Raw genomic sequence first — 15,597 nt, 5'->3', positions numbered from 1 at the left:
CAGTGGGCAAAGCGGTGCTTCTCATTCCCATGCCGATCTATTCCGTACATGAAAAACTGAACATTAAAGTTATTGACACACGTATACACTCATTTGATTGACGCCTAGTGCTTCCAATTAGTTGTCATCCTATTTTCCCGATTGAAAGCATTCCGAATGGCGAGCTTATGCGCCCCAGGTGGAATTGCAGTACAAACAAGAGATTTTGTGATGAAGTAAAACTAATAAAACAAAGATTGAGTAAAAGAGGCTACAGTAATAAAACTATTCAAAGAGCAGTTGACAAGGTGATGATACTTGATAGAAATGATTTATTATGTCCTAATTCAAAAGAGACCCAGGAACAGAAAATCCGGTTCATCAGTATATATAACAATCAAGCTTGGAACCATAAAAAAAAGTTTGAAGAAACATTGGAATGTATTAAAAATTGACCCTGTTTTTTTAACAGCAATTGACGAAAACCCTGGAATAACTTTTAGGAAAGCATGTTCCATACAAGTACAATACGAGTACTATAAAAGGCTTTTACACATGTAATCAGTGCAAGGCTTGTAAATTTAGCAGTAGCTGTAAGTCAGTTAAACTATCTGCTGACCAACAAGCATTTTTGAGTGACAAGCATCTTATATGCAATTCTGAGTATTTAATATATGCTCTTCTTTGCCCATGTAAATTGGCCTATATAGACCACACCATTCATAAGGCAAAGAAGCGTATATTGGCACACATGCGCGCCATTCGGAATTATGACAAACATTCACCTTGCGATGAATGCGTCTATTCATCTTGGTTTTAATGGAGAAGTGCATTGTAGCCCGATTTCCTGGATTTCCCAGGACAGGTTTCCTTCAAATACTTCATTCCTGATGTAGGGGACTGTAGTTTACATAGCATTCGCTATTGCCGTTGGCCCTCCTGTTCCATAGGTTTATTTTACCCTTTAGGGGTTAAATACTACTTTTCTACTGTTGTCTATTGTCTTCTGACACAGTATTATCTTGCGTCATTTGGGGCATTGGTTTTTCTGTGCCTGCAGGGTTGTTTTTTATTTACATTGCCTGTAGTCTTTGCCACCGTTTTTGTAAGGAGCTTGTGGTCCTTTTCATCTGAATCCTACTTGCGTCTGGTCTCTTGTTAACTTTGATCAGCTGGTTCTCTCTGAGAACTTTTGTGGGATTGGTTCGCAGTCCTGATTTACGTTCAGTCCACATGACTTGCAACTTGGAAGTTAGGCTGCGCTGTCTCATCAGGGAATCCAGCTTGCCCTCTTTCACGTCTGAGAAGCATACCCTCAGGGACAAGAATTTTTTTGTCCGGCAGTAGTGGAGAGCAAAAGAGTTGAAGCCAACTTCTGTGTTGGTGTGGAGCAGAGTGGCAGCAAATATGACTGAGCTTGACTTCATTTTAAAGTAGCTGGATACGTTACACAAAGCTTTGACAGTGCTTGAATCTGAGTAGTTGAGGATGATGACCGGGCTCAAATCGGTGGTGAAGGAGATTGGATCAAAGGTGTCCCATCTGGAAAGTCCGATGAGCTACATAAGGGAATGCTCAAGAAGGGCATCAAGAGTGCTGCTGTGACTGAACTGACAAGTGGAAACTTTGGAGAATTTCAGCAGGATGGCACACATCTGTGTTCTGGGCTTTCTATGGTACACCTCGGTAGGCCCTTATGAGGCCTTGGAGGAGATTTTTTTTTTTTTTTAGAAGTGTCTTGACTTTCCTGTACACTGCCAAAACTTGGTTAAAAGGGTTTTCCAGCTGTCCTCTAGCAAAGCAGAATCCCAGGTCAGTAAGATAAGTGGCTGTATAGATTCTGACCTTCAGAATGATATCCTAATAAAAGTGGTGCTTATAAAGCAAAAACTGCAACTTGGCTGATCTGTTTCTGGCTTGAGTGACAAGACCTAGTCCAAGAAAAAAAAAAGCTACAGAGACTGGTGCTGCTGCTGTTCCAGGGTTTCTCATCCTCTATATAGTACCAGCTCAACTCAGGGAGGGGTAAAATAAAATGTCTTTGTGCAAACAAATACGATACAATCTTTACTGGAGAATAGTGCAGCTGCTTGATATTCCATTGTGGCATAATACATCATTAGCTTCTGATGGGGAAGGTACTCATGTTGATGGTTGTTCCTCCTCCAGATTCCCTACCTGTCATAATACCAAAAGAGGAAAATGGAGGGACTTTCGGGCCATAGAGTGGTGGATTTGTTTTGAACTAAGTTCTCTCTTTTACTGTATTTGATGTTTTCTCACATCATTTTACTACAGGCTTTCACTATGCCTTGACTTTTAATCCTTTCCCTTCTATTTCAAACCTACCCTGCTATTCTATTCCTTGTTACCCAAGTATTGTTGGAGGTGGTTGGATTATTGCAAAAAAATCTTAGGAAATGCTTTCTTGCACCACTCAAGCAGGCGGCACAAGTAGGTAGGCAGGCACCATACTTTTCTGTTTTGTTTGCAATGACGTTTGTATGTCAAGATTGTCTGTATTTCTAGACCTGGCTCTTTTGTTAATTAAAATGAGTGAAAAAAATAAAACCATAGGATGTCATATAATATGCGTTTTTAAAAACGAAATGTGCTTACCCTCTTGATAGATGTATGACTTAAAACCCACTTGAATTAACAATATAACTTACATCTGTAGGTTTTGGCTATACTTTAGTTTGTTGGCAGCATTGACCTAAATTTTATGTCTGCACTTTGAAAGTGGTTGTGCAGCAAGAAATAATGATTTGGGGTTTCAAACTTTGTAGCAAGATGTTAAACCTGTTACTTTCTGTTAATATGTATTCATGTCATAAAAAGTATTGAAAACATGTTTTTTCATTTGAAACATAAAGGGCCTTATTACGATGTCGGGCGCACTTGAGTCCACTCAATATGGTATCGGTATGGGAACCGCCTGACCCTTGGTCGGTGGTTCCGCATATCTAATTACAATGCGACCGGACATGGTGCGATCGCAACCTCCCATTTCACTATGGGAGCTTGTTCTGCAGCCGTAAACCGGCCATAGTACAAGCTCACGTAGAGAAATGGGTGCTTGTGTAAATCACTGCACTGTGAAGCAGTCACCTCAGGGTGTCTGCTCCACCAGTGCAGGGATTCACAAGGTACCATAGGTTCCCCCTTGGCCCCCAACCGGAGGCCTTGGGGTGAAGGGGGACCAGCTAAGGTCCCCCAATGTCATTTTCCGACAGGTTTTCCATGTCGGAAGGCCTGACATTGAAAGCCTGTCGGAACCAGACATCGTAATCCCAACTGCGGAAATGCTGTCCATTGGGATTACGTGCTGGTCTCCAGCCTTCTCAGCCCTTGGCAGGACACCAAAGATTTTAGTATCAACTACGTTGCTGACATTTCTTCAATAATCCTGGGAATGCATCTGATATAGCTAAACTCATCGTTCACTCCCTGGGGCCACTCCTTATTCCTCTTCCTGGAACCTCTCTGCTTGGTAAGTTTCTATTTTCATTTAATTTATAATAAAAAATGAAAAATCCTATCCTACATTTTTGTATGTTAATTGCACAGAGGTTTATTAATGGCATCTTGCCTGCATATGTGCAAAATAAAAATATGCTCTTTAAGGCAGTCTCAGATGTAAAATGTATCCTTTTCAAATGTAAGCATAAACATAAACTGCATGATTTTCTTATTTTTCAGCCAATTTAAGATTAGTTTGTAAACATGACGCTAGGTCCATTCAATCCGATGCAACATAAACATAATCTGAGCATTATTTATTTTGGGAGGACAGCTTTCTATTTGTTAACTACTTTACAGACAGATGTATTTCAAGTAGAACTGTGTTCTGTGGGATCAGTGTTGTGATGAATAGCTGTGCATTAGAGGCATTTATTTACTTTGGAGTGTTTTTAAAAGTGCTACACCTCACAGGCTACCTGGGATCACTTGAACAAAAGAAACTAAACATGACAAAAGTTCTAAGAATTTAAAGTTCTATTTGAGCCAAATGTGTAGGATGAACCTAGATCTGTTATTCTTTTGTCACTTCCTTGAAGAAGTTGAACCTAGTTGAGTTTTTAAATCTCCTTTAAGGTGATGCTATAAAAATAAACCCCATGTTGATCATATTTTAGACTTCTTTTTGTTTTCTCCTTTTTAGTACTTGTGTTCTTAAAATAAACCAGAAACCTTTAGCTCCCTTTGCCATACTTGACATTTAATTGGTTAGCCAATTTTACTTTAACTCAGTGCATTGTTCCAGCATGTAAACTTCAAATTGAAAAATATTTTTAACATTCGAAATTTCTTGTGTGGCATATTGTTTAACCTAATGTAATGTCTTGTTGCGGTATTATGGTTAGAATTAGTGACGGGCATTTCTAGTCACACACCTTTAACATTAACTGTTGGAAGTGTAATCCTGATTTTAATTAATCATTTCCCAAATGTTCTTAGTAACCTGTGCTCAATGAGAAGTTTCTCCATAATCAATAAACACTATTTTGTAACTGCAAGGGTCTACATTTTCTGGAGTGGGCTTTGACCCATGGATCTCAATTTATTCAATCTGGTCAGTAAGACCACTGTCATACAGGCTTTGTTTGAGAACCATTTGCAATGTTTGTCCTTGGTCAAATATTGAATAACAAGTAATGATTAAAACACTTCTCACAAGGAGATTTTTCTTTTGTACCTGAAGTCCGTTTGCAGCAGATTTCCTTTCAGTCTAACTTTTTAATGCTCTGAACTTCATCAATATAACTTATTTGAAAAACTCTGATTTTCCTGACCATGATGTTTGGCACTGCAATCTGTTTCACATAATTGTAAGTGCATCTAGAAAGAATTGTTTTATGTATACATTTTGGCTATGTATACATTTTGGCTGTGTAATGTTATCAAGCTGACACTCCTATCAGATAATACTTGAGAATATAGCTTTTAATATATAGCTAAAAGATGTTGAGTGCTCCAATCACACGTAAATAATTTGAATTGTGCGCCATAGAAATAAAGACAAGAACTCCTCTCATTTAGTCATTAATGACTACATCAATTTATCAATAAACTAGATGCATTACTGTGAAGCTGCCCCCAAATATGTGGAAACAAGTTTATTTGTTGGAACTCTTATTTGCAACAAGAAAGATATTCCTCTCAATTGTAAATTCTTTATTTGTGCAGGATTTTCTTTTGACTTTATCATATGTACTGGTCGACTTGAAAAGCCTGATTTACTGACCACTTTTTTCTTCTATTTTGGGGGCATTGCAGGTGATCTTCCTTCACTGAACAATACTTTGAACAACCATCAGCTTAATCACCTCCAGTCAATCTTGAACAACAATCAGATGTTTCCTTTGAGGCAACAGCAACAGTTTATTCAAGGGTACCAGAGTCTGCAGGGATTTCAGGGAATGGCCCCACCTTCTGGACCACATACTGATCAAAATCCTATGGCATGTCTGTTTCAGAACTTTCAGGTGCTGTTAATTGGTCTCTATTTAAAATGTTGTTGATATTTGGTATCTGTTCAAACTACACCTTGAAATATGTTTTGGATTAAATATACGTCTCCTAAAAATGTAACATCTGATGGCAGATACTGGAAAACCAGGCCCATATTTTTCCTGTTGTGACGATCTCTCTCTAATACTTGTCAAGTAAAAACAACAACATTATAATACATTTTCTTAGCATTCTTCATAATTTAGCTTATACAGCGGGTCTTTTCCTAGAAATCACTAATGCTGCAAATTACACTTTTCCTCTTACCTGTTCCATGCGCTTCTGTTATAGTAATTTTAGATTGTGTTAAATAATCAGTGGGGAACTGTAAACTGTAGGTTAACCAGTCTACTCCTAGTTAATTGATAAGCAGGACTTGCAGAAAAACAACCAGTGCTGCGCTCGCTCATTGTTAACTACCTTGAATTACTGGGTGACCATAAATCGCTTCACCCTCAAATCTTATGAGGAACCTTAAAGGAGTATATCCTTTAATTTATACACAAAGATCGATTTGCAGGTTTTATATATTTTTTAAAACTTTTTAATACTTTTCATTTAAATCTTTCTATACAACACAAAAATTGCCATTTTACTCTGGGAGTGAGCATCAGCTTTGCAAGCATAACATGTAAAGCTATGCACAACAGGATTATTTCTGTCATGATTTTTTCTTGTCTTATGGAGTGTGACTGTTACCTGTCCAGTCTAGTCCTTACCCAAGACCCCCATACATAAGACACCATGTAATAGTATTCTTTGGGTCTCCAAAATCTCACTTTTATCTTCTGCAGGCTCTTTGGAATCTTCAAAGTGCCGACTTGATCATCCCAAGTTATGTATCGCATCATTAATCCCAGTTTTAATGTTTTATAATTTATTTTTTATCCATTTCCTATTTATTATTTCTAAATATACAAAATTCCAGCCAATGCATGTTTCGCGATACACCCGATCACTTCTTCAGCACAAGAAACTCAGTGTTGATTCTGTTCTCTTTGTTGCTTTTATTTGGTCATTGTCCAAAGTAGCGTTCCAGTATTACAACAGATTTAAACTAATCAATATAGTTAGGAGTATGTTTAATTGTAACTTATTCGACTTCGTAAAATATTAAGTTAAAAGAGAAGTTTTCACATTTGCTATTAAAATAAATATGTTCATAGCATGTGTCGTTGTAGATGCACATTATGCATACTCCTGCCATCGGGCTCGGACGTTGCAAGTTATTTTTCATTCAAAGAAATCTCTGAGTCGCAAGGTCTCCTGTGACTACTCACTTACTAGGGAAGGCACGTGGGAATCAACTCCATTAGATTGTTTTTCTGCATTGTAGGTTTCTGCATTGTAGGATTCTGACTAATAGACATGGATGTAGAATAGTCTGCCCTTTGTGCTGGGACCCTGAAGCGCTTCATTGCATGTATACTTCTGATGTTAATGGAAGACACCTCAGTGATGAACATTCTGGTGACACCTCCCTTAGTATGTGACAGACCAGCTTAAGCTGCATGTTTGATGGCATGTGTGGCTGTAGATATACATGCTCTGCATTCTCCTGCCACCTAGTATTGGCTCCAGATGTGTGCAAGTTGATTTTCTTCGAAGAAGTCTCGAGTCACAAGGTAAAGTGACTCTTCCTCTCGGTGATATTGCGCATGGGCATCAACTCTATTGATAGGTTGTTTTCTTTGTGCCATCAGGTTCGGACGTGTTCTTCAGCACTCCAGTTCCTTCAGTTTGTAGATTACTTCTTTACTTGTCGAAAACAGAAGTAATCCATAAGACTCGATCGCCAATTCGGCAATCTCCAGCTGCTCGCTTCGGGCTACCCCTATTCGGGCCTTTTCCATTCGGGCCTTGTTTTTCTATCTCACCGGATTCGACCAACAATGCAGTGTTGATGAACTGAACTCCATTTTGGTTCTGTTCAACTGCCACGCAAAATACCCACACACAGACCTTCAACAGGTTTGCAACCTTTGTCCCTCTCCTGGCCACAACATAGAAAATTGTGAGGCCTACCGATCTTTTTGATGGAAGAAACATTGCAGGACCATCAGGGGTGTCAGAAAGAGATGCAGTGTGTAGACCTGGAGGAGACACCCAACATCTTTGGCGTACATGATATTGAACACACGGAAGAGGAGCTGCACGAGGCTCCTGCAGCAGATTAAGAGGCCTTTTCCATTTTGGACTCCACATCCGAACCTAAGATAGTCTGGCCTACAAATACAAGACTTGTCTTCGGCACACTGCTCAGTGAGTACCAATGTCCCTGCCCAGCTCACTAAGAGACATTCGGTCTCAACCGAAATTACGGCTCCTGGGCCACGACTGCCCTCAGGCCACGATCTGCACAAAGTATCTGCTAAGGATGCTGCGCTCTCGAGCCCTGCACCAAAAGCCAGGTTGAAACATACTACATTGAGCCGCCTAATCTGTGTGTCTAATTAACCAGCAGCCGCATCAACACTGAGAGCCCATTCCTCCTCCTCTTCCTCTTCGGCTCCAACTACTGTGACACTGAAACAAAAAAAACAAGTTCAGCACAGAAACCATTTAGTTATGAACTGGAACAGATCCTTGAAACATTGAGAGGCTTGATCTTAAGTAGAATTGTTACATATTCAGCCTTCCACTGGTTGGATTTTGGCAAAATATGTTCAATCAGTGCCTGTTTAATCAAAATGTTAGCTTTCTTCTGAGGAGGGCATTGATATACCTGTACCTCCTAAGAAACTGAAAAAGGGTACTGCAACTACTCCTTTGCAGTCATCTTTGCCAGTTTACTCTCCACCTCCACCATCTCCCTCACCACCACCTTCTCCCTCACCACCACCACCTTCCTCACATCACAGTGACACAGGATACATTATTCCACAAGGTTCTCCACTTTCTGATACTGGGGATTGGGAAAGGGGTTGGCGATGATCAGCAGCTCACAGATCCATGGGACTACTATGACATAGAACCTCCTGTCGATAATGACCCAGACCTTTACACAGCTAAGCCATCACCCTGGATAATGCAACATCCTTCCAAGAACTTGTAGCTAGGGCAGCTGCATATCACCAGCACCAGGTCCCCTTGCACAAAGTCCCCATAGAGGATGATTTCCTCTTTGAAAAAACTTCCCATGCTAAAGGTTATGCTTCATCACTCAGATGACCCTTTCAAATGTCCAGTAGGAGCACCCATCATTACACCACATGTAGATACAAAGTATGGACCCTCAGATCCACATTACATAAAGCACAACTTCCCCAGACTCCCTGGTGGTTTCTAATGCCCACAAAAGAGAAAACTCTGTGCAAATCATGTGTGTCTACAGCCACATATGCCATTGAATGGATTGTTACTTACCCTGTAAACATCTGTCCATAGCATGTAGTGCTATAGATTCGCCCAACCTCCTCCCCGGGGACCTGTGGCATTTGCAGTACCTAGTTACACTATCATATGCATAGTCAGCTTTTTAGTAACACTTACTTACACTTCATTCTCATGCGACTGCAGGAAAACAATCTAACAATGGAGTCGATGTCCATGCACAGTATCACCAAGAGAAGTCACTTTACTCAAGAGACTTCTTTGAAGAAAAACAACTTGCACACATCCAAACCCAACTTTAAATGGCAGGAGTATGCAAAGCATATAATTCTACAGCAAAACATGCCACGAACAGATGCTTACAAGGTAAGTAACAGCCTTGTTCTGCTCTCGACCCTGGAAACCGGATGATGAAGTTGGATATTAGGATGTCTATTTCTATATTCCTGTTCTGCCGGAACATTGGCGCTACCTGCAGTTCGCGATGGGGAAAAAACATTTTCAGTTTGCCATGCTGCCCTTTGGACTCAACTGCGCTCCTTTGAAGTTCGAAAAACTGATGGTGGTGGTGGTAGCGTACTTTAGTGGGTTGTAGGTTCCACCCTTTCCCCATCTCGACTACTGGCTATTGCAGTCGAGCACGCCACAGGCAGTAGTCATTCTCCTCCAGACTATGACACAATGATGCCGAAGCACACGCCAGATCACACTCAAAATAGTCAAGTTGATCAGTCAATCAAAATATTTTTCAAGCTGGAATTTTATTATTGAGAATAGAAAATAGACAGTCCCACAAATCTTGTTTGACACGTAATACATGCAGTACGCTGGCAGCTGACACATGATTACTTTTTTGTGTGATTTTTTCACTGCTGAAATATTCACATAAATGTGATTTTGTCTCACTATGTATGTTGTATATGTGGTGTTTACCAAAAGTGGAACTGAACATGCTCATATGCATAGGCCACTCAAAAAAAAGAAGTGATATTTACACATCGAAAGTAGTTAGAAAATTGTCACCCCAGAGTACGTCTCAGTGACTATACACTAAATAAAAGGGTGATAAGTGAAACTTAATGTGAGTTAATAACCAGTGCATGCCTAATAAACCGCTACTCAGAAGAAGCATTCACTAAATGGAAGTTTTATTACAGAGATGCAGTGTTAAGTGACCCATGAGTATCCTGGAAACTATTGCAGAGATGGATTTGCGGGTATAAGATGATGCCCTTGCAATAAACATAACGAATGAGTACCTCAATAGTATCTGTAAAAAAGGAGGTAGATGTCACCAGATAGCTGGAACAGTCCTTCTCCTTCGGAAGCCGAAAATGATTGATTGAATGTGTTCCTGTTTCAGTAGGCTGAAAATTATCCCGAAGCCAAAAGATAGCTTTCTTAATAATAGATGAACAGCAGCAAGAATTCTAGCCTCTTTTCAGGGCACCCTGGACCATGGGATAAGCGTGTGTCCACTTTTTGTTTTTTCTTATCCAGACCAGGAAGAGACATGATGAAGAGTGTCTCCTCGGCATCCCGAGCATTTACCCCCCCTCATAACAGCACTGGAAGGTCTTACCAAGAGCCTTGCACTCGCTCTGTTCTCCCTGGTCCTGATCAGTATACTAATCTTCAGGTCAGGATGCTACTTAGTGCGTTGATGTCTTGTAGTGCTCCTGCTAGGGACTTTTTTGCTCCTTATACTCCTGCAAACAGATTTGAGATCTTGGGCTCTCTGGAGGGAGTGGACTGACTGCACAATCAAGCTGTGATCTCTATAATCCCAACTGAAGCTGCTGGGCAAGAAGGTGATTTATCGAACATGGAGCAGGGAGAGCATCTGAGGATCTTATCATGGAATTAAGCGGGCTGGATGCCAAGAAAACAGACCCCACCTGGTTGGATTTCATCAAATCCTTCTACGTCTTGGCTTTTCAGGAAACTAAGTCCCTCAATGGGTCCCCCTTTCTATCCAATTTCGCTAATGTTTTCTGGCCTGCACTACTTTCCTCCTGTGTGCGTGCCATGGCAGGGATTTGTATTTTGGTCTTCCTAGCATTAAAGTATCTGGCCACTAAAGTAGAAACAAACAGTGCACACGTAGTGTCGGTCCTATTAATGTTTCAGGACAACTCAATGATGTTAATAGTAAATGCTTATAACCCGCAAGGTAATCTTACTCATTCGGATAGTCTTGCTAATCTAGAAGCTACTGTTAAGAAATTCAAAAACTCCCCAAAGTCAGGGATATGTGTATAGTTGTTAAAGTTTCAGTAGTGTTTTGGAGGACTTAAACATTTACCCATGTCCTGGACCTTGTTGTCTATTACAAGACCCAGTGGAGAGGACACTTCTCCTCTTTATCACTTTGAGCACACTGCTAAGGGGAAGCAGTTGAACAACCTGGTACACTCGCAGAACCTGGTTATCCACAGTGTACAGGCTGTCCCAACATATGGTGGGAGACATGCTGAATCCATTGTGGACCATTTTTCAATTTCCATGTCGCTCCTGCCTGCTGTGGTGGATTATTCTATTAAATGGGTGGCATGGAACAATCATAATGCTTTAGCGCTGGTTCTGTCTCAACCAAGGCGGTGCTTTACTGCATTAACTGAACAAGAACTCATTGCCAGAGCAAGGGAGGGGTGTTAAGTGGGCAAAAATGGTCCCCGATAATTTTGAGGGGTTACTTTTTAAACAATTCAGTCTAGAGGTGGCGAATTGTCATAACCCCGACTTATGCCCCAAAGAAATTCTTTTAGCTTTTTCTGACCTCTGTGCTGTTGTCAAATCAGCCCGAACTGTGGCAGGCCCAGGACGCTCTGCCTCAAACAACCCCTAGTGGTTTAATAGTGATTGCGCTAAGGCTCGGGGGCTCTAAAGACAGCACTTAAATTGCAGCCAAGAGATGGGGTCGAAATATATCACCTAATATCTTTATATAAGAAGGTTTTGAAAGATAGAAAGAAGTCTCTTAAGAGTGACATTTCCGCTAGGAAACATTTCTGCATCCCTTAAATGAAATGCTGGATGCCAGGGAGACTACCTGTAGTTCTTCCTCTCTAGCTGTGACTGCCTTCAATGGAGCTCTTTGTGTCTCCTGTTGAGCCACCAGTACAATGCTGAGTCCGCCCCTTCCAGCTCAATCTCTTCTGCCATTGCCAGTCTGGCTGCCTGTTGCTGTTCCTTTGCCAGATGCTTGAACATGGTTCTGAGGGATGGGTGAAGCTCTGGTGGATCAAACCCTTTTTTTCTTTTCCCATACCCTGACCTGAACACTAATCCTGGCCCATGACCAAGAGATATCACTGATGACAAGCATGGTGGAACAGCAGTGGTGATATTCAAAGCCTGTCTGAGACAAATTAATCAATGTATCCATGTCTGCCCAGTAGAATACTGAAGATGAAATTGTTCTGGTAATGGTTAGGTAGTCTATGGGCACAATAAATGGAGATTGAGAAGATGCAAACTTTATTGCAGTAAAGGAATTCAGTGTGCCAAGCCAATGTGGTATTTTAGATGGTTGTGTGTGTCATGATTTGAGGAGAATATTTGGAGAAATCTGCACACCTATTTCAAGGTAACTGCAGAAACGGTACATCTTTGTAAAACTCACGTCACAGCTCCAAATGTATGTTAGTTAATTCAATCATTTAACATCCAGGCATTAACAACACAGTTGATTTAGAAGGATAACACCGATGCAGCGCCAATACCAATAATTGATCAGGGATCAAAACTCAACAACATCACTACAATGGCCCATACACATTCACCCAGAATCCCTGATGCGCTAGAGGTCAATATGTTTGTTTGATCAAATATTTCTTTTTATAGGTCCCTTTGGGACATCCATTGAAACACTCATCTTGATATCAACTTTCCTTCTATTTAGCCGATGGACCAATTAGTTGAATAGTTGATGACAAAGATAATTACTAACTTCCAACCATTTAGTCATAATTAATTACAGACTCTGAGTAAGGTTAATAATGGCATTTTATCTCAATTTTAAAGGTAAATGCTCATCTGCATTAGGTCACAATTACAAACATTGAATCTCATGACAGGAGTCATTATGCATTTTATACAGACTCATTATGCAATGAAGGAGTGGATAGGATAAGAGACAAAAGTTTCAGCTAATAATTATGCCAGTTAATAATATACCTAACAGAAGGATAGATGAAGAGACAATAGGTTCAACTGGAATATTTCATATCAATATTTTGTTGACAGAGTGGATAGGTGGAGAGACAAAAGATTCAGAGATAAATACATTAATGTTGATATTCTGAGAACGAAATAGGCTGATTACAAACCTATCGGACTGTATGAAAAACCACTCCCTGGAACCCAGGAGATGATGGGGATTTCCCACTAAGAAATCTGGGAAATAAGGTATAAGGACAAGAACAGCTAGGCCTCTATGCAAACCGACGAACAGCGACACATCTCCCCTCTTCTATCCTGTCAGCCTAAGCTTCTCCAAACCACATCCCTAAAGGCACCCTAGTTATAGTCTAAATTGACATGTCCATCCCTCAAATGTTGCATTTTACCCTCTAACTCGCACAGGGATTGATGGGCTGGGGAGGTGGCGTTGTCACGCCACCATGACTTTACCTTTATTCAACAACTTTATTGTGTACAACAGTTCCCATGGTCTGAATCTTGGCTTATTCCCACGCTCCCCACATAAGTTACAAAAATGTACATTCTTTATTTGTGAATTAGTTATGCGCAGACCATATCTCCGGTCCCACGCTCGGGTGCAGTAGTTGACAGGCGACTGACACCCTGGCCTTCACTCCTTCATGTCATCCGCAGTGCTTAGCACATCTTTTTTTTCTCCTCATGGCAGAACAAACTCTCTCCTAAGAGCTTCCGGGCCACTCCCACGCCCCCCCCCCCTACACACACACACACACACACACCATAGGCAAGTTAAATAACAGGACGTCTCTATTTAGCAAACTAAAGTAAATCGAAATGAACATTTATTAATTAGGTGATAATGAAACCTTCACTGTTTACCACCCACCATTCATCTACTTCTCATTAAGGTTACCTAGCAAAAGCTTAATGGGAAAAGCAGCTTTAATCATTACTTTATAGCATAATGCAATAGGCAAAATACTGGAGCACATGCGGCCTATTCATGCAATTTCTTTTAAACCACAAAGTTATTACATTATTATTTATTGACGTGTTAGTTCAGGCATGCGCAACGCAGTTTCCCCATGATTATGTTCGATGTACGTTAGTTGATTATATCTACTTGTTGTTAGTACGTATTATGCAGGTTTCATTTTTGCGAAACCCTGTTCCATCAACACCACTATGACGTACTTCATTAGAATGTAGACATGTGCTCTAAGCATATACCCAAGATGGCGTAGACACTTACCATCTGGCTCGTGGCTTTTCATAGGAATGTATTGCTACAGGGAAATTATCTAATGTTACATTTAAAATGATGGCTTTCCAAGAATGCCAGAAGCAAGCATTTGCTTCTCTTACTCAAAAGCCCCCAGTTCACTAGCTTGAATACATGGCATTTTTCATCGCTTTTCTGACATGTGCACTGTAAACATGGCTTTAAGAAACTCATGTTTATTTTAGTATCTGCACGAATATGGTTCTGTAGTAGGAGATCTATGTGTATAGTCATAATCATGTGAATAGTCCTGCCCATGTGCGTGGACCCCGGAGCAATCGAAATAGTCTCTTAAGTTGTCCTCTTCTGCAATCCTGCATAGACACTTAAGAGAAAATCAAAGACAAATAATGCAGCTTGAAATTAACAAGGCTACTCTGGCCAGTACTTCATCCTTAAGTGAAAAAGGATAGCCAGATAACACTGAAATTGAACATTTTGCTATGTTTCACACATAGAGAAACTCCCCTACACAAAAATCCTTTGTCATGATCGAGAGGAGGGTTGGACAGACAAGCCCCATAGGCTGCCATTATGTGTCTGTAAATGGATACCGTGTCTTTAAGGAACCCTCCAGAGCCCCTCTGTATCCCATGGTGCACTTCCAAAGGCTAGGTACTTTCAGTTCTTTTTTCCGGCTCCTGCTAGCAGGACCCTGGAGCATTGAGCTCTACCTTTAGTGGTATTTCTTCAAATATTTGTGCTTTTTGGAAAGTTTTAGTGCTTCAATCGACGTCTTAGGCCTTCACCTTCCTTTTGCTGTCTTTTTGGGGCCGTTTAGCCACCTTTTTCTTGTCAAAATGCCATCTTTATTTGACAAGTGCCCCGAGTGTGGCAAGAAGAAGGCCAAGTCGGACTCTCACAGAGTGTGCATACTCTGTCTTCCTTCATCTCACATTACTGACTCCTGTGTCATCTGCAAGTCATTCTCCAAGAGGACCTTGCGTGACAGGGAGAAGATTCGTCTTCAAGGCCTGGAGCAGAGAAGACAACACGCTGCAGGTGGGACATCAGGGCATGGAGAGAGCCTTTCCTCTTCCACAACCCATGCATCGGCCTCTGGGGGGCTCCCCAGTAAAAAGAAGGCTCAGAAACTATGCAGGTCCCGGTCGTCGTCGAAGGCGACCACGTCGATCTGAGTCCAGGAGGCATCACCGCTCACCGTCGAGGCGACACCGCCGTTCGCCGCCGACACGCAGGTCGCCGTCGACGAGAAGATCAACGCCGTCGAGGGGGATGTCGCCGGCAAGGAGAAAGTCTACGTCCAGGAGAAAGTCTACGTCCAGGAGAAAGTCGACGTCCAGGAGAAAGTCGACGTCCAG

The 15,597-nt window shown here is 41.1% G+C and overlaps 1 protein-coding gene across 2 annotated transcripts in view; it reads left to right on the top strand.

The window, feature by feature from the left end:
- Positions 1-15,597, top strand: part of MBD5 (methyl-CpG binding domain protein 5) — a 501,160-nt gene that overhangs the window by 194,451 nt on the left and 291,112 nt on the right. For both annotated transcript variants that reach the window (XM_078681764.1, XM_078681763.1), the window contains exon 7: positions 5,260-5,468. In XM_078681764.1, the coding sequence (XP_078537890.1) occupies positions 5,260-5,468 (209 nt within the window). The remainder of the gene's footprint in view (positions 1-5,259; positions 5,469-15,597) is intronic.

This window comes from Lissotriton helveticus, chromosome 3_1 (genome assembly GCF_964261635.1).
Source record: "Lissotriton helveticus chromosome 3_1, aLisHel1.1, whole genome shotgun sequence".
Taxonomy (NCBI): Eukaryota; Metazoa; Chordata; class Amphibia; order Caudata; family Salamandridae; genus Lissotriton; species Lissotriton helveticus.
Note: the sequence above shows the minus strand (reverse complement) of the source record. Positions and strands in the feature narration are given on the sequence as shown.